Source organism: Ammospiza caudacuta, chromosome 13 (assembly GCF_027887145.1).
Source record: "Ammospiza caudacuta isolate bAmmCau1 chromosome 13, bAmmCau1.pri, whole genome shotgun sequence".
NCBI classification, from domain to species: Eukaryota; Metazoa; Chordata; class Aves; order Passeriformes; family Passerellidae; genus Ammospiza; species Ammospiza caudacuta.
Window position 1 is genome coordinate 15,215,842 of NC_080605.1, and position 27,575 is coordinate 15,243,416.

Below are 27,575 nucleotides of genomic sequence, written 5' to 3' on the forward strand. Positions count from 1 at the left end.
CTCCTTGAGCCTCCTGAGCTACATCAGCAGAGGAATGAGCAGCAGCAGGATAAGGGGCACAGTGCAGTCAGCAGTCACCAGCAGCAGTCCTGGCTGGATCCATGTTTTTTCCAGGATAGAGAGGTCCAGACTATTGGTATCTGAATTTCTAAAAGGGCACCATCTCCCAGCTTTGTCATGCAAAGATATTCAGGGCACAGAGGGAACAGCTGTCCCCTTTCACACATCAGAACGGCTTCTATAGAAGACTAGCAGCACAGAGGAGATATCCAGGCAAGCTGCATCCAAAGCCCATTCCCCAAAATACTGGTTCCCACATGCTGGAATATTCTGAGCAGCAGCACAGCAGGACATGTACTCCAGGAGTGGGGCAGACATCCATGAGCACAGGTGTTCCTGCCTCTGTGCAAGCCCAGACACACCAGGATGTCCAGAACAGCACACCTCCTCTGGTCCAGCAGAGAACAGCAGCCCAAGCACCAGGGATGGCAGCCAGGCCAAGCCACTGGCAAAGGCAGCAATGCTCCTTGGATCCGTCCCAGCCCTGGCTTTCCACTCAGAGCCCAAAGCCCAGCTTTTCCAGCACTGATAACTGCTCTTGGGTTGAGCAGAATTGTTCTGTCCACATTCAGGCTTTGGATGCTGCCCTAGATGCGTGTCCTTGGCAGCAGGCTGGGATATTGATCTGCATCTCTCCAGAACAGCTCCTCTGAGGGCGAACCAGAAGCCTGCAAGAGGCACAAGCAGAGATCCCTGCCCAAGGCAGGAGCCTCAGCTCAAATCAAATAAAACCCAGTCTGCATAACAGAACCATTGACTGTGCAAGCACAGAGAAACCAGGTCAACTGAGCAGATAGCAAGGTAACACGCCAGGCTGGGGAAAAAGGGAGGATGGCCACAGGGTGACAGCTTCCATCCTCACTAAACCTCTCCTGGGGTGTGTGAAGAAAGTTCTAGAATCAGAGCACAATAAAAAAGTTGCTCAGAAATTGCTCCTCAGATCTGGGTTAAGGGCTAGGGTTATGCTTAGGGTTAGGATTGAGAGAGCCAAAGAGCCCAGAGCTCCAGGGACACTGGTGCTGAAAGAGGCAATTGCAAGGGCATTGCACAGGGGGATGTACCTGTGGCAGGCACCTGTCAGAGACTGGATGTTGCACATCTCACAACCTCTTGGATTGCCAGTGCCTGTGTCTGGTGGGGCTTGGCTAAAGGTGAGGCCACAACCTGCTCATCCCCAGACCACCCATACCCTGGCTGAGCTGTCAGTCATGGACTCCTGGTGTGGGCTGCTCACCTGGGCCCTGACTGACCAAGGCAGTGCCACCCCAGTGGTGGGCACATAAAAGGCTTAAAGGATGGAGCATGAGGCCAGCACATGGTCACAGCCCACAACCCTTCATGGAGTGGTGTTTCCTCAGATGAACACTACAGAGGCCACTCAGCACCAGCCACACCTGTGGTCTTTGCACAAATAAACCTCTCAGCTCTTGTCCTTTCAGCCTCCCATTAAGCTGTTCACACACAGCCACCTCCCCCAGCCATTCTGAATTCCAGGAGAGCTGCAGCACCTGGTTTGGTGTCACCCATGTCTGGGTACAAGCTGCTGCACATGAACACTCACACAGACCAAGGGAGGTCTCTGCTGGAGGACGTGTGGCACATCCTGGGGCCACCAGCTGAAACAAAGCCACTGCACCATCCTTCACACCCCACCTGTCAGCACCATGCTGAGCCACAGGGTTTAAGACATGATGGAATTTCTCCTTACAGATCCCAGGGACCCCTTTGGTTTTCCCACTCACCACAAAGCCTCCCTAGCTCCAGGCCTCAGACTAAAAAAAAAAAAAAACATTTTTGGCTTCTGAGCACACAAGCCCCTTGCCCAGCTGGGAAAGCACTTGAGGATTTACCCATTTCTCAGCCAGACCTGACTTCTCACAGAAGCAGCCCTTACACCACCTCTCCCACCTGCTGCAACAAGGCTCCAGCCTGCTCAGGACTCCGAGCTTCCACCTCCAGGCAGGCTTTCCTTGGCAAGTCACGGAAGACCAGGGATAACGAGTCACCAAACACCTAGTGAAAGCCAGAACTAGCAATTCTTGTGCTTGGTTACAGTCTCCTGTAAAACAGTGCAAAATAAAGTAGTGCCATTTGCCGACAGTGACTCCCATACCAGCAGTAGGAGGTTCTACCTGAACCTGCAGTGACTGCCAACAGCTGGCACCCTAAACTGCTGTCAAAGGCAATTAAAAAAACACACCACAGAAACTCCACCAATGTTTTCAGAATGAAATGGAAACAATATTCCGGTTAACTAAACCATCAGCTATAACCATTTAAAATCACAGTCAAAACAAACAGAAGTAACAACTACTCCCATGTTACTCCAAGCTCAAGCTGTCAACACCAACATTTGCATTTTACATCCTCCCTCCTCTACACACAGAGCAGCACACTCTGATTTAAGGTCATGGACAGGTACCTTGCATTTGGCATGGGGCAGAGGGAACACCAGCACAGAGAAAGGAGCCAGTCCTGCATCCTTCTGGGAAGAGCAGCTTTTCCATCTGGAGATGGCTGCCAGGTCGCACCGTGGATGTACACAAAGAAAGCAGCCAGTGAGCACACATGTTAATCCGTTATTATTTATTAGCTGTACAGCAGTATATTCTCCTTCCCAGCTTTCAAACCCCATTACATATTTTATAACAGTATTTTTTTTCCCATGTTGGCTTCCTAAAATAATGAAAAATATCACACAGTACAGCTAAGTACAAAAATGCATCAACCTAGAGTCTGATAGCTAAACTGATAGCTCTCTTAAAAGCGATACATAGAAGAAAAATTTGTTTGAAATCAGCAAGACTGAGGCTCTATAAAAAGCTTACATATTTTAACATGTGACATTTTCATATACAGGCATCATTTGTATTTCACATTATTCCTTTTTTTGTCTTTATCAGAGATTCAAAAATTGTAGAATTACTGACCTATTAATAAAATTTCCTGGCCCAGGTTGAGGGCTGCAGTGACCCACTCATAAATCACCACTTTTGTCTTAACATAGGATTCATAAACACAAAATACAACTACAAGATAGAGCAAAGAAAATGTATTTGTGAAATTATAACTCAAAAAAGTTAATTATATGTTTCAAATTGGTTGGATGGTCACATCCAGAGGGCAGTGTCTACAGCTCAGACTCTGGATGGACAGCAGTGACTGGTGCCCCTCAGGGGTCCATACTGGGACCAGTGTTATTCACTATCACCATTAATAGCATTGATGAAGGGATGGAGAACACCCTCAGCACGTTTGGGAACACCAAGCTTAGAGTGCAGTGACACACCTGAAGGACAGGGCCATCCAGAGGGACCTGGCCCTTGGGAATCTCATGAGGCTTAACAAGAGCCAGTGCAAGGTGGTGCACCTGGATTGGGGCAACCCTTGGGATCAGTCAGGGTGGGAATGAACAGACCCAGAGCAGCCCTGGGGAGAAGGACTTGGGGGAGCTGGTGGGAGAGACTGGACATGGCCCAGCTGTGTGTGCTGGGCTGCATCCAGAGCCCTGGGGGCAGCAGGAAGGGGGAATTCTGCCCCTCTGCCCCATTCAGGTGAGACCCCACCTGCAGTGCTGCATCCAGCTCTGGGGTCCCTGGGACAAGGAGGACATCGAGCTGTCAGGGCGAGTCCAGAGGAGGCCACAAACACGATTTGAGGGATGGAGCACCATTCCTATGAGGAAAGACTGAGAGAGCTGGAGTTATTCAGCCTGGAGAAGAGAAGGTTTTGGGATGACCTGATTGTGGCCTTACAGAACCTTGCAGGGATCTTACAAGAGTGCTGGAAAGGGACTTTTGGCAAGGGAATGGAGAGCCAGGACAACAGGGAATGGCTTCAAACTGACACAGGGCAGGGTTAGATGGGCTATTAGGAAGAAATTCTTCCCTGTGAGGGTGGTGAGGCTCTGGAACAGGTTGTCCAGAGAAACTTACTGCCCCATCCCTGGAAGTGTTCAAGGCCAGGTCGGACAGAGCTTGGAGGAAGCTGGTCTAGTGAAAAGTGTCCCTGCCTGTGGCAGGGGGGTAGAACTAGATGATCTGTAAAAGTGCCTTCTAACCCAAGCCAGTCTAAGATTCTATAAAATACAATTTTTTTGTGCTTCAAAACCAGATTTCACATGTGGGTTTCTCTTGTTCTGCAAGCAATAGTTTGGGTACATATTTTCTCTACCTTATCAACAGCTTTTCCAACATTTACACTCTATCAATTCTCTTGCCACTTAGTTTGAAAGGAATTAGAATACTGGGGTTTCTTTAAACTGCATTTTTGCATACCTCTTAATTAATGGAAAAAGATTAAAATGTAAAAAAAAAGTTATTTACAAGCTTGACCATTACAGAAATGCTTTGCAGAAAGCAAAGCATATTAAGGACAGAAACCAGTTGGAGCATGCCAAAACTACCATGTGCAGCCGACTTGGAGAACCGGAGCTACTCAGTGGGAGAAAGCAAAAACAAAAAAAAACAAAACAAAAAAAAAAAAAAACCAACCAAAAAAACATTTCAAAAGTCTAGAACCCTCCCAAGTCTGCATTTACAGTTAAAAACACTACTGAGAGAAGAGGCTCAAGGACTCTGGGAACTGGAAGGGCAAGTCCGGAGTGGTTTTCCACATACTCTAGTCAAGGCTTCCACTTTTGTATATTAAAACTTGGTGCATGTAAACACGGCCCTTGGACCAGCTTTACAATGCAGTTCAGAGCAAAACTAAATCAAGCATCTCAGAGGAAACCCTCAAGGACTCCAAAATATTTCCTAATGTTCCATGATCCTGTAATGCTAACATAAAACAGCAAGTTCTAGTTAAATCACATTCTAACATCGTTTTATTTCCCAGTATGTTTGGTAAAATGGTCTAAAATGATGCACTTCCCAAAGCCAAGAAAAAAGATTAAAAGGAAAAAAATAGATTTGAGCCGCTTAAACACAGCCCAGGCCAGTTCAGTCAGCCAACGTGGTCTTCCTCCATCACCGGTCCATCATGCTGAGAATCATCTCAGGGGTGAGGTCTCCATTGGGAGCTTCCACTACAGCAGGCTGAGCTTCCTCCTCTTCCTCTGCTGTTTCTGCATCAGGTTCTTTCTTCACTTCAACTATAATGTTTTCAATTTCACCAGTGTTCTGGTCTTCAACCTGAATGATTGCTGCAGCTAGAAGGGCAGACACAAAGGAGGAGAGGGAGAGAAACAGATTATTTTGCTGTTTCCAGAGCCAGCCTGCATGCCTCCAACAGGTCTTTGGTGAGACTATCCCAAGGCAAGGGAAGGTGAGGTCCACAGCAAGCACTGCCACATCAACCGAGCAATGGGAGCAATTCAACCGACCTCACTCACCCAAGCATCAAGCATTTATTTTCTTGTCCCTTTATGAAGATGGGCCCCCAGTACCACAGCTCCAGTGTGCACTTTCATACCTTTCAAACTCCTTTCAAACAATGGATTTCATAGAATGAATTAAATCAAACCCCATATCAATATATGGGCCTAAGACAAACTTCAGGGGAAATTAGTGATGACAAATTCAGCATTGAATGTTTCCAGAGAATAAACCAGAGAGAAAACAGGCCACACTTGTATCACTGAGAAGACAGCCAAGCCACTGAGGAAGCCACCACCTCCTTAAAGGAACTGATTTCCCTTTCCCATCCTACTCTGAGTCTAAAATGTATTTACTTTGACTGTGCACAGTTACAATGTCTATTTTTAACTACATCCCTGTGGAGTTGAAACAACACCTGCACTGGTCCTTGCTCAGAACTAACAGTCTGAAGCAAGTTCAGTTGGGGCAATACCTGCAAAAGCCAGCCAGGTAAGAGCACCATGATGTTTTTACTGCCAGCTGTTTTCCCAAGGACTGTATGTCAGCAGAGACACCATAACTGGTACAAAAAGAAGTGAGCACTTTGCACAATTATGAAATGAAACAATACTAAACAAACACAATGGCCTTTCTTTTCTAGCCCGGCCTGAAGTGGCCATGTTCCCTCGTGACCAGGAAACCCTTGCAACAAATTTCAAGGTGAGTTCTTAGCAATGCAGAGACAAGTACAGTTACCTACTTTTAAAATAATCTCATTTGCAGGGATCACATCTACAAGAATGGCAAAATCAAGGCAAAAGGTGCCCAAGCAAGCAGGGTAAGGTGAGAGCTTCAATCAGTGACTTACGCTGGGATTGTTTTGGTTGCGCAGCAGCTTTGCCTGGTGGTCTTCCTCTTCTTTTCTTACTGGGAGGTGGTGCAGGAGCCTCTTGCTCAACTTCTGGTTCAGCCTCAATTTCTACTGCTGTCTCCTCCTCATCTTCATTATCATCCAAATCTGGTTCAGCATTTTCCTCTGTAAGAAAGGATGTCAGATAAATCTTCAGTTTTAACAAGAATAAAATACATCCATCTACAGAGAAGCACCATCAAATCCTGTCCAAAAGGGATGGATTTGAAGGATCAGCTCTGAGAAAGAAGGCAAGTAAGGCCTTTGTACAGAAGCTGTTGCCACAGACTGTTAATCTGTTACCCTCACTTAGAACAAGCTGTGCTTCAGAAAGCAAAAGGTAATTTAATTATGTTAGATTATATGGTAAAAGCTACTCTGCACATGCACAAAGGAGCTCAGAGACAACAGCACAAAGAAGACCAAATAACACATGGCTGGGCTACTCCCAAGCCTATCAGAAGGTCCAACAGCCCATCCAAGTCCCACCTGAACAACACAGAGGAGCACAGCATTGCTCAATGGAAGGTGGGAGCCCAAATTCACAGCTTCTGAGGAAAAATCTTCTTGTCCAGGACATTCCCAGAAGAGCCACCAGGTGTGAAACCCATCCCAGTCATGGGAAGCAGCTCTTGAGATCACCTTTGGTACTATGGGGAATTCCTGGTTGGGACACAATGGGATGCAGGAGGAAGGCCATTTTGGATCACACAGGACTATTTGCAGGATGTTTACAGGGGGGATGAGCTGATTCCAAGAAGTGTGGGGAAAATAGAGGGGCAAGAGGATAGAAGAGGTAGATCCCATGTAAATTGCTGTGGCAGCCATTCCAGGACCTCTGTGAAACAGGAGAACCCCAACAAGGCATCCAAGAGCCAGTCTCCTACCCCTCAAGCTCTACACTTCATTCTTCACAACACTCCTTAAACCTAATAGATGAGGACCATCAGCATCTTCAGAATGCTCTGGGCAAACACAGAGCAGACAAAAAGCAGTGAGAGATGTCCAAGAGAATAATATTGTTTGGACAGCAAAATGATTGCCCTTAAATTTGTAAGGCTGTTCACTGCAGGAGTAGCTTCACTCAAGAATACAAGGGCGACAAGGATACTCCCTTTTATCTGACTAAAGGGAAAAACCCCAGCTCACACTGAGGCATGTACAAGCTGCATGATTTTACAATCACTCAAAGGATTCCCCTCATGAGGGATTTATTTACGGGATTTCTCAGGTATTTAATAGTTGCCAAACCTCATGAAAGTGCAGAAATCAAAAAAAAACACAACAGTGAATAATGCAATTGCTCAAGCAAGTGATTAGCACATCTTTCTTACAGCTACTCAGCTCTCATTGGTCAATTCTTCATATCTATCAAATGACTTCTGAGGTCAACCCACACTTGCCACTTCCACTGAAGCTGAAGGGATTCCCTCAGCACAGAGCCTGGCATCATTCACTGCATATCATCAGCTCATTAAAAAGCCTGACTTTTGACAAGCTTCCCCTACAAAAAACTGTTTTAAACTCAGACCAAACCAACTAAATAAAATATGAGTTTTCAGAACAGGCTGAACTCCCAGGAAGACTTCAAATCAGATACTAAGAATGCCATACTCCAGAATGCCACATTTTGAATTACCTTCCATCAATTATTTTCCCTGCCTCCATTACCTTTTCATGTTTAAATGCACCATTAGTTACATGTGCTTAATTCACCTAATACATTTTTCTGAAGATCTATACAAACATGAGTTTAAGCATCAATTTCTATAGTTTTTGAATCAAGGTTTGCAAATCATTTGATCATACCCATCCTAAAACTTGTTTGCCATGTGAGATTTTCAGATATGCATTGTCTAGCCAGAAGTATCCCTGTTCTCCCAACCTACACCCCTTGATTAATTAGATAAAGCACTCCAGATAAAAGACTAATCAGCAACATTCCTTCTGCAAAATCATCTGTGAACTGGTTGGTCTTGAGACTCTACTTGGCTCTTCCTGTTGAAGACATGATGAAGTTTTTCCTCTGCCAGGAGACAGGAGTAGGACTGAGTTTTTCCTTCACACACAGTATTAATCTCCACCATTCTCTTGGATGTTGCCAGCCTTTCTCCACAAAAGTAGCCAAACTATTCAGTGGTGGAGTTGTCTGGACATGCCACCCAGTAATGCTGAAGAATGATCAAGTAACATTTCATAGCAACGCACTGCAGAACCACACAGCCTCTTTTGGGACTCTGAAAAAAATTAGCAGAGAGTTTCCCACACAGGCAAGGCAGGAATGGCACAGCTGACACAAGGGGTGTCAGACAGTGTTTTTTAAACTACTGTCTTGGAACAGGCCTGGGACAGCAGGCTCTATATTATCCCTCACAGGCAATACATCTTTCTCTACTTGGCCATGTATCACCATATTCTGTGTTTGCCAACCAGACAAGACTGAAGTGCCAGAAGAAACCTGTAGAACTGGCAAACCAGCAGCTAACACACACAGTGAATCACAGACCTGTAACTCTCAGAAGGTACTGAACTGCTCTTACCACTATCAGAAGAATCTTCTTTCTTAGAACGCATCTTTCTCTTTCGGCCACGTTTGCCTTTCTTTGTCTCTCCTCCATTCTCTCCTTCCCCACCATCTAGGCCAGAGCAGTTATCAGCATGTCTGGCCATTGTGTTCTACTCAGTGAAAGATCAAAAGCACAAGAAAAGTTAAAACATGCATTGAATTCAAGATCAGACATTCTGGCTCTATATTTTCAAACATGTTTCTGGTAACTATGTTGTTTGCTTTCTAAAGAGAGCTTCTTTGGGGGAGATGGGTACATTCATTAATTTTATGAATGAAGTTGCATTTCCACATTGCTCATGATGTAAACACTGATGTTTGTTGGTACCAATTCTCAATTCTCTCTGCTCTCTTTCCCTCTTAAAGAGAAGGGCTCTATTACAAGATTCATATTTTACCCTGTACCTCACCCACCTTTCTTTTTGGGTAAACATTTCCCTCCCCTTGACTAAAAAAGCCTCATTCCACCCCAAGCCTCCCCATTTCAAAGCATATTCCCTTACCCTGCGAGTGAATGTTTTGCCACACTTGGAGCAGACAAAGGCAGCAGGGACAAAGTTGGGGTCGTGGTATCTCTTGAAGTGCATGTCCAGGAGCTGCTTCTGGCGGAAGGTTTTATCACAATGGCTACAGGCATAAGGCTTTTCTCCAGTATGGGTCCGTTTGTGCATGACCATGTGCCGCTCCTGGCACGGACAGGGAAAATGGAAACTTGTGTCAATGGATACAGAAAAGTGAATTTTCAGCTAAAACAAGGCCAAAATTTTATAGTTAATATCAGGAAAAGAATGATTCCACAGCAATGCAAGAACATCTTGATTGATGGCATATTCAGTCCTAGCTCTTCCCATCCTATACAGACTCTTATTCTTTGGTTAAGGGGTACATCAAGGTTATGAATTAGAAGGTTTTTCTCTACAGGACAGAATCACACCAAGAAAAGGCCACTTGTAGTCTCCTTTACACCCTTCAAAAAATGTAGAGAGCTAATTTGATCCTGACAGCTGGTTGTTGCCCTGTTTTTTTAAGTTCTTCTAAGCCTTCTGATGTTTACATTCTTGTAATGAACTTTCTTGCACACTTCATGTAAATAACTTATTCTTTTGTATTCTTTTATGGAGGAGGAGAAATTTGATGGACTGTTGGTTTGTCCAGTGTCATTGGAGAGGTGGCACTGTCATCCTCCAATCCAGTCACTTTTGGAAATCTATAAATGTTGGGAGTCAGAATTAAACTTTCCCTCTCTTTTACCTTGGAGAGTCCAGTGTCCACATTGTTTTTATTTCAAGCGACATCTGGTCATAACTAAAAGCTAAGATTTCCATCCTATACCTTCAGCTCCTGTCCTAACACTCTGAAGGGGTGCCCCCAGCTTACCTGTCTGCAGGCATAATCACACTGGTCACACTTGAAGCGCTTCTCATTCTTGTGGGACTTTTGATGCTGGATGAGGGCATACCTCTCATGGAACACAGCGTCACAGTAGCGACACTTCTTGCCCTGCTCAATGTAGGAATGCTGCTTCCGCAAGTGGACACCTACAGGAAAAAGAATCAAAAGCTTTCACCACTGTGGCTTTCCAAGCATGAAAGATGAGCCCATGGTCCTTCAGTGATCCTCCCAAGCTCAGCCAAAACAGTGGAATTTAGGATTCAACTAAAAACCTGAAGGACTCACAAGTAAAACCAACTAGAACCATTTCTAGACAGAAAGAGTTCTCAGAAAAACTCCATTAAGATTTTCCACAGATTTGGTTATTACTTGCAATCTGTGCTGATTCAGGATACTTGAATTTGATGACACATGACTGTCAAACTTAAGTGTCTTGTGGACTGTTATTTTTAAGACTAACTTGAATTGCCTGGATACAGCCAGAAGCCAGGTAATTCAGTAGGGGGAAACAGGATTTTCTGCAGGATTAGAAGTCAGAGTGACAGGACTAGAAGGCAACAGGGATACCAGCAGATAATCCCCAAAAGGTTTTAGTCACTTCTTTAAAATCCTCCAACTAAGAGCATACCACAGCTGCACGAGGTAGCTTAGGGTAGATTAAAGCATTATTAGAAGAAAAATTCTTCATAGCTAACATCAGTTTTCCTCTGTTGTAAATCAGCTTGTTTGCTCCTGACATCAACTGACTGCCTTTCTCTCAAACTGCCTCTCACTGTAGCACTTGTCTTTACTGGAAGAGAGCCTGCCTTCCCATTACTTGGGTGATAATTCTGTTTAAAGACAGAAAGTTCTGCCAAATCATGGCTTCCTCCTTTCCCTCAGCTGCTCTGGGCACGATATTGTTTGTCACCTTCTAGAAACATAAGAGCTTGCCTGCTGGAATCACACTGGGTACTGCTCACTAGCTCAGCAATGTCCTACTGCAAGGACTCAGGGCTTTTTTGAGCACACAGCTCCAAATCCAGGAAAGTTAAATACTTGCTCTAATTCAAATCTTTTAACTTGATGAAAATATCTCTGCATGAAACAAGGGCCTCCAATGTGCAGGAGGTTAAGTCACGTGATCTTGCTTTTTAGATCCCAATCCTTATGCTATTGAAATCTCAATCCAAGTTCAATAAATGCCTTCCATCTATGGGCAAACAGTAACTTACCTTGTATGCTTGGAAAAAAAAAAAAACAAATAATGAGAAGAAACTGAAAATTGTTTTAACTTGCAGCAGCTATAAGCTAAAGGTGTGTTTTACCAGCCCCATATGTGAAGCTGTGCTTTATGCTGTGCAGTTACCAGACGGGGTATTTGGGTTAAAAGAGCAGTTGGGTTATTTGAACTGTAATTCTGGGAAGTTTTGTACCATCAGTAAATGGCCACATTTGGGAGACACATACCCAGGTCACTCTTTCTCGCTATAACAGTATCACAGTGAGGACAGTGGAATTTGGCCACATTCTCCGTGTGCTTCTGCAAAATGTGCATCTTCATGGTACCGCTCTGAGTGAAGCGAGCATGGCAGATGTAACATTCATATGGCTTCTCTCCTTCAGGAGCAAAAGGAAAAAATAGAACAAGTACTTTTATTAAAAAGAAATCTCACCAAGAATCCCCAAACAACCTCCCAGAAAACTTGCAACACACAGAAATTGTAATTCTACAAAGCGCTCAATAACATCTTTCTCTGCAAGTTCTAGCTCCACTAAGTGTCTTTCTACCAAGAAACTAAAGTTCAATTCTTAAGGAAGTTAAATTATTCTTACTCTGAGAAATACAGGCAAGACCTACATGCTGACAGAAGAGAACAAGTGATATCAGATTTTTTAGGGTGGAGATTCTGATGTTCATGTATACATAAAAGGGCATGTTTCTCCCCATCAATTTTAGCAATATGATTAATTTGGCACTGCAGTAACATTCTGTGCTAAAATCATCCCTATTTATATTGAAGAAAAAATTAGCATCTTTATGAACTAACATGCATGAGATGCTTTTAAAAATGCACTGAAGCATGAAACTACAAATGGCTCTACTCTTCAGCTGGAACAGAGCAAACAGAAGTTTCTTCTGTTTATAATAGAGATGCCTGCATTTTATCACCTCACAGTCAAACTAGAAATCAGAATCCACCAAGCTCATTTCTCGGTGAAGTAATTTAACCTGGTTCTAAATTTACAAGTGCTCACAAAACATGGTGCATTCTCTTCAACTACACTTTATAAAGGTTTTATATTAAACTACACATTAGTATTTGTTTCCTGTGTATCAGCAACACTGTAGCCCCACCATTCTGACACTAAGAGAACACAGAATCCGTACCGGAGTGGGTCCTCATGTGCCTCTTCAGTTTGTAGGTGTCTCTGCTGGCATAGCTGCACAGGCTGCACTGGAACGGGCGCTCCCCGGTGTGAGAGCGGATGTGGCGTTTCAATTTGCTAACCTGCAAGCCAAGGGCAACACTCAAGTTAGCACAGACGAGCAGGCCAGATTGCCAAAAGCACAAGAAACCAGTCAAGAGTTTAAAGCAGTTTAGGCACAAAACCAAACAAGCACATTTCAGTGCCATTTTCCCATTGCTCCTGCCCACTCTACCTTGCCTCCCAGCTTCACTCCAAGTCTTGCCTGATGCTTGTTCCCACACTCAATGAGGCCTTTAGACTCCTAGCTCACCTTACTGTTATTGATCATCTCAGCATCTGAAGACACTCGAAAATTTTAAAATATCCTGGAGAGACTCAGGGAAATGATGTGGGGAAGCTTAATTCTTTTCTCCTCCTGCTTTTATTTAGAAGGTACAAACCCAGCTCAAAGCAAGAACACCAACGGTATGGCATTTTCTACCCCAGCCTGATCATGCTGCTTAATCACCAACTTGTGCCTACAAAAAGCAGCATGACCTCATAAGGACCAACTTGGCTATTCTTTCCTAATTTATACTATGAAAACCTCTGCAACATAACTTATTCAGCACTCAAACCACAGGACCTGAAGTGACAGCACTGCAGGCATAGCGTGGGCTGAAAAAAAAAAAAAACCTTGAAGCCCCTATATAAACTCTCCCACTGTAGCCTTCTTCCACTGCAGACACCCCATTTTTTAAAAATTATGTAGCTCGTCATCTGGCTCATATTTCCTTTCACAGTATAAAAGCTGTCCTATAAAATATCTAACAATACTGCATGGAGGGAAGGCATTCAAGAATGTCTAATCTGCTCAGGCAAATTAAGTATCATCTAACATTAGCAAAGCTGCTTTTCACCAATACTGAGACAAAGGCTCATTAGTTTTAGCTACAGACACCTTCATGGCATAAACAGATGATGTGCAGAATGCATGTTTCTAAAATGGGAGAGCACTGTGGACTGAAAGGACATCCCACTGCAGCAGGAAATGTCTGTCTCCTTCAACACAAAGAACACTACAATTCCTGCAATCAGCTTAAAGGACAAATCATTTAAGAAACTGTGACAACTATTGTTTCCAAAGAGGAAATGGGTATCACCTAGAATTTCTGCAAGTGATCTCAAACTGCTTTCTGATTCACTGAGGAAACCCCACCATTTGCTTCCAAGAGCAGCCCTGATTTATAATTTCTTTTTCCCAGAGCCTTTCAACCAAATGGCCAGAGAGGAAATGCCTAGAACAGAGTTTGTAACAGATGGTGAACAAGCTTTGAAGTGCACAAGGAAGCAGTCAGCACTGTAACAAATCCCATACCTCCACACTGGCATAGTCACACATGGAACATTTGAATGGTTTCTCGTGGGTGTGTTTGTAGCGGCGATGCCGAACCAACTCTCCACTGGTCACAAAGGCCATGTCGCAGTCTGGGCACTTGTGAGGGCGAGTACCTGATGGTGTGCAGCAAGACAGGAAGACAGTGACAAAGAGATTTAGTGACAAAAGAAAATACAAGGCAGCACTGGTTGTGGATTTTTTAAATTTTTTTTTGGTTTGAAGTGAATTAGCAAGATTGTTTTCATGTTCTGAAAGATTAAATTAGAGCAACAGAATGCACAAAAGTCAGAGGTTTTGTAAAAATAACTAATAGATTTAAGATCTTAGAGAATTAATATCCTTTCAGTGAGGAAACAGACTCCTTTATTTTTGTACCACTTGGTTGTTTACACATTAGAAATCAGCCAGTCAGATGTAAGTTCAGTAAGCAGAGAAAATGAGGGATTATAAATTATACTCTTGTTTTTGGCAGTAAGGCACAACAAGCTGAAAACATGAGGGCTAATGCCCAAGGCAAAGAGAACATTTCTATAACTTCAGGTAACTTGAGATCAAGCCCAGGATTGATTTTGTACCTGTGAACAGGATAAGCTCTGCATGTGATCTGACCAGGCAGAAAACAACTACGCCATTTCCTCTTTTTTACCTTGCTCCGTAAGAGAAAGTAGGAAAACAAGAAGGGTCTCCCTTCAACTTTGTTCTGATGGCAGAGCAGACCCTATAAACACAATGCACGCAAAACCAAGAGTACCTGTGTGAGTGTTGAGGTGGTTCCTCAGCAATGTGACTGTCCTGAAAGCCCTGCCACAGAGATGGCACTTGTGTGGTCTTTCATCGGTGTGGCTTTTCATGTGGCGGTCCAGGTTGGAACGACGAGGACAAGTGTAACTGCACAGCTCACACTGGAATGTCTTCTTTACACCTGGTCATGAAGGAAACCATCTTTAGTGTTTGACAGTAGCGTGATCCACTGTGTAATACAAGAGGCAAGATTCTTGGAGGTACAAGTACTGCAAGGAACCACCATGCACCACTAAATCCAACTGCATTGCCTGTGGCTGGTTTGGATTAAATTTTCACTGTTAAGCCAGGACTTAATGTTCCTTCTGCACTCTAAAAAGGGTTCCTTAACTTGCAGTTTTAACAAAAATCAAACATACTTATTACTGTATTTTGCACCATCTACCTTACCCAGCAATTGGTTATGAAAAAGCCCACAAAATTAATGATACCATTGGCTCCTGATGTAAAACATGCACACAAACTGTTACATGTACAGTACAGCAAAGAACAATCTTTTCAGTCACAGTTGTATGAGAATATGAATGTCACAGTATCATACTTGTGGAAAATGATCTCCCTGACAGCCTACAGAGAGAAGGGAGGTGTGCCCCAGAAACACTGCAGTCAAGCATTATTAGACTGTGAGCAAGCAGCATTGGGCATGTCTGCTCTCCTCCCACTTGCATATATTCATTTGCTTCAGTCACACTGCAACCACCACAACAAAAGCATTTTTAAAAATCCATTTGCAGATGGGGAACTTACCTTTCTTTTTAATTTTTGTTGGTTTTGGTGGCTTCATATTGCCCACCACCTTTTCTGCATTAACCTCGGACAACAAACCCTCCTGCTGCTCCTCTTCAAAGTCATATACAGAGACATCCACATCTTTGCCTTCCTCAGTGTAGCGAAGCTTACTCTTTTTGTTTTTCTTTGTTTTTTTGGCTGGTGGCTGATAGTCTGGATCTTTTTGCCAATTAGGATCTTCCTGTGGCTGAAGTTCACCTTGTTCCAGTGTCTCCACCTCACCGTTTGCACCCACTTTCACAACCTGGAAGCCTTCTGGTAAAGGGAGGGTGTGACAGATCATGGGCTCCCCCTCCTGCAGGCCTCCTTTGGAAACCTCATTTTCATAAGCTCCCTGCAGTTCTTCCACAGACGTGGTGGCAACAGGTACAGTCACTGGTACAGGTACTTGGACCAGCTGAAGCTCACCAAGGTTTATAGGCTGCTCTTCCATATTAACAACCTGAAGTGTTATGATCTGTGTGTCATCCACAGTAGCCTCAGTTTCTTGAGACACTGCACCTTCCATTACTTCGGTCTTCATTTGAAGAAGAGTTGGATCCAGCTGATCCATCATCACCATCTGCACCCCACTGCTGACATCCTGCACCACTTCACTGCCATCTGCTTGGTTTGGTGGTATGTGACAAGCATCATCCTCTTGCCCACCTTCACGGCGTCTTTGATAGGTTTTCCTCTCTTTTCCCTTAATGAAAGTTTCTGATTCCTCCACAATAGCGTCGACTGCCTCACCTTCCATTTCACCTTCCTGCTGTAAAAACAAGAGAACGAATGCTGCACACCATCCAATGTATTTAACAACTGCACAAACCCCACAGAAGGACAAGTTGCCCAACTGGAAACACCCAACTGATCCCAATCATATTCAGAAAACAGGAGGTGAGAGCTGTAGTTCTCCACAAGCCCATCACACTGCAAACCAAGGCAATCACAGAACGCTGCCTACAGTGAGACAACTGTATCAGCTTCTTGGAGAGGAAGGAAAGCAAGGAAGAGAGATTAAGTGATACAGATGTCCCTGTTTCTCAAAGACCACAAATCCCACCAGCAAGATGCACAGCAGTATTATTCCTTACTGAGCTTGTTTAATCATTTCACATAACTTAGCAATATCAGAGGCAGACTCTGCTATAAATTTTAAAGGTACAAAAATTACCACACTGTTAAAAAGCCAACCTTAAAGAAAGTGTTACATTTGAGAACTGCAGAACTTTTCCAGGAAAAGGCACTAAGAATTAAGCACAAGAACATAAGCTGCATTTATTTAATATCAAACTACTATTACTTCAAGTCTAAACTGCTCTGAACAACATAAGGACATAAAGGAGTTAGGCAAATATGTCTCTTGTCACCAGCCTGGAGTTCAACTCCTGCTCCCACCTCTGGCACTGCTGGGCCCTGAGTGGATCTCAAGATGCACTGTGCATCCCTCCTTGGCTGAATGAGCCATAGCAGGAGACACAGGTAAAATCTTATTTCAGTGTAAATGACATGGACTCTGAGCTGGTTGGACTCTTAAGGATCTCAGGACACCTGTATTAAATCTATCCATACTGTCACAAACAAACAACACCACAGAAGCTCAGCATTTTGGTGGGCCTGAGCTGTAACTGACAGTAGCTGCACACAAGCATGACACTGAGATTTTGTGCCTCCTCAGATCACCCACTGCTCTTCACTGCAGTTGGGGAAAAATATTAAACTCCTGTATTCTCATTTTGCAGGAAGGTTGTTTCAAGAGTAATAAGAGCTAAAATGAATTATCATTTTGCAGCTTTTTCCCAAATGAAAGGAATAAGATTATAGTAAAGGAGCATTTTGTAAGTCCGTCTCTATTCCAGGTGGTTTACTTTGTAAAAATAAAGAGGTCCCCAACCACACCAAACACCTTCCCTGCATCAGGATACCATTTCTTATACCCCTCATTAAGCATTAAAAAGGTACCAAGGTCAATTTTGGATACGAAGAAAGTGACAAAAAAAACAGCTTCCTTACTAAGCCTGTGAAAAATTCCTGAATCCAGTTCCAGATTTGCTAAGAGACTTCTGTATTTTCCCATTAGACTGACTGGCCTCTCAGACCAGCTAAGTGAATTAATATAAATATTTAATCTCCATTGCTAACTCAACACTTTAAAATCCCCATACTACTTTCAAATATCTATGTTTAATCTTGGGTACTCAATTTTGATTTGACACAAGACATAAACATGAAGCACAGCTATCAAGTCTCCATCAGCTTTAAAAATTACAAGATAAATAATTGCAATTCTTTTTAGAGAGTTCTTCCTGTTACTCTACTGTCTTTTCTAGTATCATCCACTTCTGCTGTAAAAACAATACAGCTCATCTTGTTCTTCAGCCTGCCCAGACAAGGGACATAAATTAGCGGGGTGCCTTGACACCGGTGATGTCGTGGGCAGCCACAGTCTCCAGAGGGCACCAGATCCCCAGGAATAGCGACATATGGCTTCGTGCACACTCCCCGCAGGGATCCCGCCTCTCCTCTCCTTCACCACCCGTCAGCTTTTCAAGTCGGAGCAAATCCATATGGACAAACAGCTGAAGTACACCAGATGATGTAAGTACTTAACACCAGACAGCAGGCAATCAGAACAGAGCCGGTCTTTGGCCTACAGCAACTGCAAAAGTGTTTTACAATTATCTTAGGTATTTGCAGAGAGAAGAGAAGGCTGTCCAGGTGACCAAAAGTGTCTGAACAAAAAAAGGACGTAGCTAAATAACACATAAAAATGTGGTCAATGGGCAAGGAAGTAACAATAAAATATGTAAGATGGAGGGGAAAAATGGCAAAAGTCCATCTACAAAGCTAATGCAACTTTGGTGCTGAGCAGAGGTTTGCAACCTTGAAACAAGCACAGGCAGCTCTGAGCAGAGGTGGGGCCCTCACAAGGACCTTCACATTCACTGTCAATATCAGTTGGTAACAACATTGCTAAGTCACCTGAAAGCGAGACAACAGGCCAAAATTTGCCAGTGTCCTCTATAATTCTATAGTGGAGTAGGAAGGCACCACTTCTGACTTGTAAAGCAGAAAATCCTATGCCCACCAAGGAACAGGACACTGGCACACACGGAGACTCTGGCTCACATTGTCAGGAAGTTTGCCAGCCTAGGAACGCAGGTGTACAGGGACACCAAGGAAATGCCTGCAGCAAGACTCAGGTTAAAGACACTCACAGTGGGGGTGTACCTGTGAGAAAGCAATGGATGGATTCCTACAGCCGTCCGGTAAAGAACCTCAGACCCCGCCACTGCCCCTGTCCCTCTGTCACCTCTCACCCCGTTTCCTGTCGCGCGGCTATCAGGGCTCACACGGCGGGGCACGGCTGCCCCCGAGCGGCGACACGCGGCACTGCACCGGGCTGGGGCCGCCGCCTCCACCCCTGACTGCCACTGCACCCCAACACTGCCATCCGTGTCACCGCCACCCCTGCCTGCCACTGCACCCCAACGCTGCCATCCGTGTCACCGCCACCCCTGCCTGCCACTGCACCCCAACACTGCCATCCGTGTCACCGCCATCCCTGCCTGCCACTGCACCCCAACGCTGCCATCCGTGTCACCGCCATCCCTGCCTGTCACTGCACCCCAACGCTGCCATCCGTGTCACCGCCATCCCTGCCTGCCACTGCACCCCGAGTCTGCCACCTCCGCGTCACTGCCATCCCTGCCTGCCACTGCACCCCGAGTCTGCCACCTCCATCCTGCCTGCCCCTGCACGCCATCACTGCCATCCGTGTCACCTCCATCCTGCCTGCCACTGCACCCCGAGCCTGCCACCTCCATGTCACCTCTCTATCCCTGCCTGCCCCTTTCCACTGTCCCAGTACACGCTGCATCCTGACACTGCCACTCCCACTGTCCCTGCCTGCTGCTGCATCCTGACCCAGATTCCCTGGCTCCAACACTCAGCACATGGATCAGCACTCACTCCTGCCTATTACTAAGTATCCACTATACTCCTTTCCATCAAAATTAGTGCATCTGAAAATGTCTTGTTCTAAACCAAACTCTTGCCACAGGGGAAATGTCACAATATACTGAATGTCACAATAACAACATAAAAAACTACAGAAATATACAGGAGCCAGTTCACTTGATGTTTTGGATAGCTCAAAAATCTCAGGAAACAGCTGAGATTTCCTCACAAGTGTGGATTTACAAATTTCAAAATTCTTCAGCTGCGGGGTGGGGACCCTACAGGATGTACCCTAAACTTGAGAGGAAAATGTATGGGTGCTTTCCTATTAAATAAGCTCTCTGTAAAGACTCCATTTCTGCTGCAGCAAGTTTTGCACTGGCTGTCCATGCCACTTCTCACTCACTATGTCTTGAATAATTTGCTATTTCTTTTACTTAATTTTTTCTTCTTTACTCTAATTCTCCTTTTTCATAAATTGGATCTCACTGGTAAGTTTTGTATTTATTGGAGGACATGTGCCATTTCCTACAATTAAGACCATTATAGCAGAACAGTAGGAATAAAAACTGCAGAGTTTCTCTCAACTTTTTATTTCTGGCTTTTGTCTCCAGTTCTCTTCCTACCAGTTACTGCTACCTTACACCAACAGCTCGGTTCCACAATGACTGAATCTAAAAAGGAAAACAAAGCAGCAAGTTAAAAGATGCAGTAAATCAAGACTGAAAAAAGCAAAAGAGAAAATATTCCACAATAAGGAGAACGACCAAAAAAGAAATCAAAGATCTGAAAGCACAATTCCCACTAATAGCTCAAGCCAGCCCTTCCACATGGGCTCACCCAGCAGGCTCTACTGACAGACACTGTGACACCAAACAGCTCAGTGCACTGTCACAATCCAATTAGCCAGGTAAGGAGCTGTGACATCCAAACAACAGACCTAAGCTTGCTCAGACAGCTCATGGACAGCCCATTTAAAAAGCTGGAACAAGCAGAAATACAAAGTGCTGTGCCTTTCATGCAACTGACACGTCATTCCAATGAAAGGAACCAAAAGGTTGCTTGAGAGAAAGTAATTTAGTGCCAGCTGTCCTGCTGACTACAGCACAGGAGAGCCTCAGCCCAGATATGCTCACTTTCTTCCCAATATCCAATCTAGCCATGCCCTGTGTCAGTGGGAAGCCATTCCCCCTTGTCCTGTCACTCCATGCCCTTGCCCAAAGTCCCTCTCCAGCTCTCTGGAAGCCCCTTTAGGTTCTGAAGGGAATTGGAGAAGCACTAAAAACAACTTGCTGTCATTGTCAATGCAGAAAGTACAAACCCAGAGACAGGGATAGCTAGTGCCAGTGCCTATTTTTTACTGGTGTTATTTATAATAAAGCTACTATCAAAGAAGCATTTGTCTGCCTCTCAGGCATGTTAAAATTAAGGAACCCTGAACTGCATCAAGTTTCATGCACCAAATTACACAAAAATATGTATTTTCACCAAAAAAGGCACAGTCTCAATAAAAACTGCTGGGAGACTAACGCAATTGAGAAGTGTCACACGTTAAATGTTACACATTTAATGCTGTAATACGCACTTAACTTGAGAAAAAAAATTTAAAACTCCAATAGACACACTGAAGCCAAATGCTGTCAGTCAATTTTTGATAGTCATAAAATAATGAAAAGTATCAGCAGCTACATAGTGCAAACAACCTTATCACCTTGCAGCACATTCAGGCCTTGAATTCAAGTAAATCTACATACAGATCCCACTCAAAAACTGACATGGCTTTGACACTTGTAGATTAGCCACTTATTAAAAATTGCATGGGAGTGGAAATAAAGCCTAATGTTAAAAACATGGGAGACTTATGTTCCTCCTGCATTCTCCAAGAATCCCTTTGAAAGCTGAATTAAGGAATAAACAACCTTAACCAGGAGTCTGCAGTTATGCACTGTATATGCCACTTTAAGCAAGAGAAAGACTGAAAAAAACCCCAAACATATCCAACAGGGTTTATAGAGAAGAGACTTTTTTCTCCCCTGCTTGCAGTTCACAGATGTCTATGTAAGTATTTTAGGGCATGAGCAGATGCAGATTAACTGCAGGAGTGCTTGGCCATTCTCCTTCCCACCATGACACAGCCATATCTTCTCCCTGAAAAGTCTCCCAGCTAAGCACAGCCCAAGATAAGGCACTTTAACAGGTAGGCAGCCTTTCCATTTCCTCCAGCAGAGCCACCCTGATAAGAGATGAACATGGCATGAGCGTAACTTACTCTAAAGCAGACAGACACACATCCAAACAGGCCAGCTGTGCCTTTCACATGCAAAACACCAAAGAGTTACTACCAACAGGAGAAACTAAAACATTGGGTAAATTTCTTTCACTAAGTAATTTTCTCACAGTAAAAGCTTAAGGCTTTCATTTGGCTACTGCAATCATTTCCATATTCACTGGTTATGACTGCTACACCCATCTCCACCTGTTTTCTCATTTCCTCCTTGCCACTTACAACACTGGTACTGAAAGCAAACAAGAAGAGTAAAATGGACAACATTTACTGCAGCTTTAAATGAAAAAAGGGGTATTCTCATTAACCCACTATTAAGCAATTATTCTGAGAAATATTTCAGCATCTTGGAGGGCATAAGGAAAAGCAAGAACCTAGAAGTAAAAAAGCAAACTTCACCACAGGTTAATAAACATATTTGCTGCTCCTCTGCATGAAAAGGGGCCTATCAAGATTATGCCCCAAGAAATACATAAACCAGCTGTGGGAATGAGAGCTGCAACTGGAAAATGCAGAGTTGTAGAAGGATGGTTTCTTTGAGTGCTGACCCTGTGAGGGGATCAGAGAAGACAGTGCTGCTGGTGATTACCTAACCAAGGTGTCTGTGCTGGGAGGTTGGTCTAAATAGGACAAGAGGAGCACATTGTTCTAGGGAGTGATTCACAGCTTTTAAGTGGATCCCTACACTAAACTGACATCCAGAGGAATTCACTTTTTCCTTACTAACAAGACAGGAGACCAGATTTTTAACCTGTGTAATAGTTTCATGGTCTCTGTAAGACAGATAAACACAGCACTCTCTGTCCAAAGAGCTGCTCTCAGCTTTTTTCTTCACACTGACAGAATAATTCACCATAATGAACTCGACTGAGAACTAATTTGGCCCAGATGTTATCAGAGGTGATCTTTACCTTTAACCCCTACAAACTCCCAAGGGCACAGCCAAGGCAGTCCCTGGCTACAGGACATTCCTCACCCACAGCCAGCTTGGTGCACTGTTAGAATCAAAATGCATCTTGTGCCATTTCTTTACTTTCCCCCTTTTCTTTTTTCTCTGCTCCTCCCATAACCTACAGGAGAAATCTTCCTGGTTGCTACTCCTGCCCAGGGATCCCAGCAGAGCTCTTTCCAATTTCATTGTGTTCCATGAGATGATGCAAAGCAATGAGAAGCTTCATTCAGCACTGACCCCTATTTTTCAGTCAGCAAGTAGCACACACCTGTGATCTCCTGCAATTACTCAGAATAAAGCTGACCTTTCACTTTGGATCAGAAACTCAGGGAGTTCATGCAAGACATGGAAACAGAGTATATACCCAGGGCCCCCTGCCAGGCAGAAGGAAACTCAACTCCACATCTTTCCTCAGCTGTTTGCTGAACAAGCTCCCTCTTAATCCTTGCACCTGACAGTGGCAGAAAGCCCCAGATCATGGCTCTTCCAGAACTAATACTGCTAATTCTGCTGTAATAAGCTGCAGCCTACAATGGAGAGAAAAGCAGATACAATAATGTCAATTGCTTGAAACTTGCATCGTGTAACAAAAGATAAAATCACTGCAGTTACTGACAACAAATCCCACATATATTCAAGTCATTGGTATATCCTGTAACCTGACAAGGAAAGCCTTGATGAAGAAAGCAGATTGATGATTTATTTCTGGAATAGTTTTTTTCCTTACTTTTATTTTAGATTTGGAGAATTAAAGGTCTAGTGAGAAGGTAACAGGGACAAAATTGGTTAATGTTCTTAAAATTTGTTCCATTCTTAATTTCTCCTTCAGTTTCTATCTACCATTCTTTCAAATCTCAGTTTTATTTTTTCACTATGTCTTTCAATAACTGCTAGTGCATCTCACTAGATGACAAGAGGTCTTTATTTATTCAGAGAATTCTCTACTGAAAGCTGGGAAATGCAAGTGAAATATACTCTTATCAATATTTTTTTTTAAGTTTCCCTTTTTAATTTAGTAAGGAAGTCATCATGTTTTGCTAACCTAACAATCCATTTCAGAAGGACAAACACACAATCCAATCAGGTGTAGAATACAGGAAGACTTACACTTCAAAAGAAGCAATCACAAAGGAATTTCTTTTTGGCTCATCTTAGATCATAAAACTAATCAGTCCCTCCCTTTTACAAGTCTTCATAATGCAAAAGTGATGAAGGAGCTCATGAAAGACCATTAGAATACCTGAAGGTATTAAATTGAAAATCAACAATTATTTCAGATTAAACAGCCTGTAAAATCCATTGGCACAAAAAGTGAAGCCTTATACTGTAGGCAGATATTGGAAAATATTCCTAGTTTTATCATCAAGTATTTGTGGTCATTTCTCCCATCACACATTAATTTAGGCTTTCATTTAATTTACTGGCAAACTGCTAACAGCAGAAGATATTTCTTCAGAATAAGTCTGAGCAGAACAGGATTCTTTGGCCATCTGATGTAGGGTTGCATGATTCCAAAATGGCAACACCAGCCACTCCCACACCTGAAAAAAAGACCTGTGTAACAAGTTTCATGGCATTCTAGAGACTTCATAATAAGTATCTGGATTTTGTTTTCCTCCAAGGCTTCACCTAGATGAACAGGTATCCAAGAATAAACTTTTGGGGAACAGCTATTTCTTTTATCTCTGCATATGTACTCACTAAGTAGTGATACTCTACCAGGACAAGGGAATTCAGACTTCACATTGGAGGAGCAGGAAGTGCTTATCCCTGGGATGGTAACTTGGGTCCTACACCATGAACAACAGCTGCCCATGCACTATTAGTCACCTCACAAATCACACCCTGATGCACATAAGGAGAACTAAAGTCAGTGCTAGTTAACCTAATGTCAGGCTGTACCAAACACAGAGGTGCAGTTTACTGTTGTTGCAGCAGGAACAGGAAATTCCAGGAGAGTTTTGAAAGCACCTATGGCAGAAGGGTGGTGGACAAAAACTCCCAGAGCCTAAATTAAGACATCCTTGCTTTTGAGTCACAGAAAAGTTAGTCTGAATTAGTAAGTGCTGGAGCAGACATAAACAGAATCAAACCCAGGTGACTCCTTTAAAGTGACCCTCATGATGAAATTTTAAGAAGCTTCATTGTTTTACACACACCCCTAATTCATTTGGACTTGTATTCCAAATATGCTCATACACCAAGCCCTAAAAGTGCTACAATCAACCTTCAAAGCAGATGAAGCAAAAAAACCCCAAAATCCCACAAAGGCACTCAACCTTGGAAGAAAAAAACCCCTTTCTCCCAGGAAGCAGTAAGGTCTCATTTCCAAACATACCCACTGTGCAAAGAAACCATATCTGCCTTTAAACTGCCCATTCATTGCCTCCATCAGCCCAACAATTCCTCATGTTAGCTCAAGCACCCTGAGAACTGCAGCTACTGTCAGGAAACCAATCCAGGCCAGAACTCACCCAGCCAAGATTTCAATCCAGACTAGGTCTCTGGTGTGCCCCAACACTAAGGGCAGCCAAAAGAGAAGCAGGGCAAAAGGGTTTCTACTAGCACAATGTTAAGCTTTATGTTCAGGAAACTACTGCCTCAGCATGGAACACATACCACACTTTAAACCCCCTCAATTTACATTTATGTTCTTGGCGCTTCTGCACTTCTGCCTGGACTGATTTGTTCTCTTCATGCTGGCTATTCTTCATGCAGCTCCTGAGGTCACAACTCACTCTGGAACAGAACAGATGAACTAGTGAAACTACATAAAAGAGAAAGGTAAGGGGGGTTGGGGAGGGGAGAGGGAGGGGGGGAAATAAAAGCAGTGTTCAATATTTAATGCTTGTTTAACACAGGTGTAGTCCCACACCCCTAACAGAACTGATAACTGCTTGAGGACCCCTCCACTTACCAAAAGAGCCATAAGCAAAACCAAAGGAGTATTTTAATCAGCTTTAATACTTTCACTAGGATGACTGAACTCATTTTACAAGCTCCTCTACCTACTTGTTCTCAAACTCTTTAGCATTCACAGTTCTGACAACCTAAAGCTCTGGACGCCTCACATCAGATTACAAGAGCAATGTGACATTTTAGAGCCAGCTCTGCCTACTTCAGATGGCCTCTCTGTCCTGTGCTATGGAACAGCACATCACACACAAGGAGTTTTTACTGCTGAGAGGTGTAAATGAGAGCAAATATCACTCCTTACACTGTCAATGCAGCTGTGGATCTACTGCTTATATCAAATAACAAAATCAGCTCTAACACAGTCCTAACCTTGCCACCCTGAGGAAGACAAGGCTCTCTGCTCACTGAAGCAAGCTTCATTACCCTTATCAATTAAGGGCTTAAAATACCCACATTTACAGAAATACAGAATTTACAAGACAGCACATTACTCTTTTCTGTAATCCTTGTCAGTGTGCAGTGTGCACACATGCTAAAAACCCTGGGAATGGCAAGGCAGTCCAGAGGAGTGATTCTCAAGAGAGGCATGTATTCTTGCTGCACTCAGCAATGAAGGCCAAGCAGTGTTGGATTTCACACTAGTTGGATTTCACACCCTTTGAATTTAAGTGCTTCCCCTCCAGGTTCTTCTGCCATTTATTTAGTACAAGGCACTCAAGTCTGGGTCCTGCATTTATTACTTGGCAAGTCTATTTTTAATTGTTAACCAGCTTCAAAGAGCATTACTGATAAGAGGTTTGTTGGAGCTGTGGATGCTCAGTGATAGTGACCTTTTAAAAAAATTTGGAAATTATCTCTTTTTATTTAACACTCACTCTGCAAAAATCACAAATGCTACATACAGGCCCTGACCAGGAAAGAGGATGCTCAGAGGATACATGGGGTGTGCTCCACTGCTAAAGGCATATTGAGACTCCTGATGATGCAAGCTGCATCCTTGCCAGGTTCTGTGCTGTGCAACACTGGAAAAGATTTCCTGAACTTTACAAACTTTTCAAGTAATGCAGAAAAGCCTCAGGAGAGAAGATCTCCCTTCAAAAGACATTTGATACAAAATTAACACCTCCCACCTGGAATATTATCACCTTAGAAGTTTTGTCACACACACAAGAGGACAACAGAACACACTGAATTGAATGGAAGCATCTGTTTATCCACTTTGGGTTTCCTGAAATTTTGAATCAAGAAAAATCAGTTTTCTTCCATTTTTCAAAACTAATCTTCTGCTTGGAAAATGATTTAACTGTAAAGAAAGCTGTTTTAAATCAAGATTGTACCCAAACTCTTGAGGGGAAAGAGAAAACAAACCAGTAATTGCAGCTCTTTTCTACAGTGAAGACAACACAAATAGAGAACATTTCACAGGGATCTCTGCAGATTAGCACTGGTGGCGAGTTAGTGCAAGGCACAGCCATTGCCCCTCTCTGTTTACAAGGTAATGATTCTCATTCAGGAAATAAGTTACTGGAGTTTTTAAAGAGATGTTTTGATGCTGCTTGGACACCACTCAAGAAGTATCAACCCACTAATGTAAAATCCAAGGAGCTCCAAAAATGCAAGGCCCTCTTGTTCTGATCCACTCTAAGAGAACATCCCAAAGGGAGAGTAAGTAATTTCTGCTCTCCCTTACTGCAGAGATGACACTGAACTTCTGTTAAATACCTGGTGTATCTTTCTGGCATAAAATACCTTGCATGAATTTACATTCCATCAGACCTTTGACATTTGGGCAATGTTTGAAGAGCTTGAAGGAAAACAGGCGTAAACTGAAAAGCTGAAGTGCTTCACATGTCCACTGCTGAGCTTAGAACAC

The 27,575-nt window shown here is 43.5% G+C and overlaps 1 protein-coding gene across 3 annotated transcripts in view; it reads right to left on the bottom strand.

The window, feature by feature from the left end:
• Nucleotides 1-2,631: 2,631 nt before the first annotated feature.
• Nucleotides 2,632-27,575, bottom strand: part of CTCF (CCCTC-binding factor) — a 34,550-nt gene continuing 9,606 nt past the window's right edge. For 2 of the 3 annotated variants that reach the window (XM_058813376.1, XM_058813377.1), the window contains exons 3-13: nucleotides 25,431-25,525; nucleotides 15,567-16,359; nucleotides 14,770-14,940; nucleotides 13,998-14,131; nucleotides 12,600-12,720; nucleotides 11,678-11,827; nucleotides 10,214-10,374; nucleotides 9,340-9,522; nucleotides 8,811-8,946; nucleotides 6,229-6,396; nucleotides 2,632-5,212 (exon numbers count right to left, since the gene is read on the bottom strand). In XM_058813376.1, coding sequence (XP_058669359.1) covers nucleotides 5,031-5,212; nucleotides 6,229-6,396; nucleotides 8,811-8,946; nucleotides 9,340-9,522; nucleotides 10,214-10,374; nucleotides 11,678-11,827; nucleotides 12,600-12,720; nucleotides 13,998-14,131; nucleotides 14,770-14,940; nucleotides 15,567-16,359; nucleotides 25,431-25,484 — 2,253 coding nt within the window. In that variant the 5' untranslated portion in view covers nucleotides 25,485-25,525 and the 3' untranslated portion in view covers nucleotides 2,632-5,030. The remainder of the gene's footprint in view (nucleotides 5,213-6,228; nucleotides 6,397-8,810; nucleotides 8,947-9,339; nucleotides 9,523-10,213; nucleotides 10,375-11,677; nucleotides 11,828-12,599; nucleotides 12,721-13,997; nucleotides 14,132-14,769; nucleotides 14,941-15,566; nucleotides 16,360-25,430; nucleotides 25,526-27,575) is intronic. The other variant, XM_058813378.1, reaches the window with a different exon arrangement.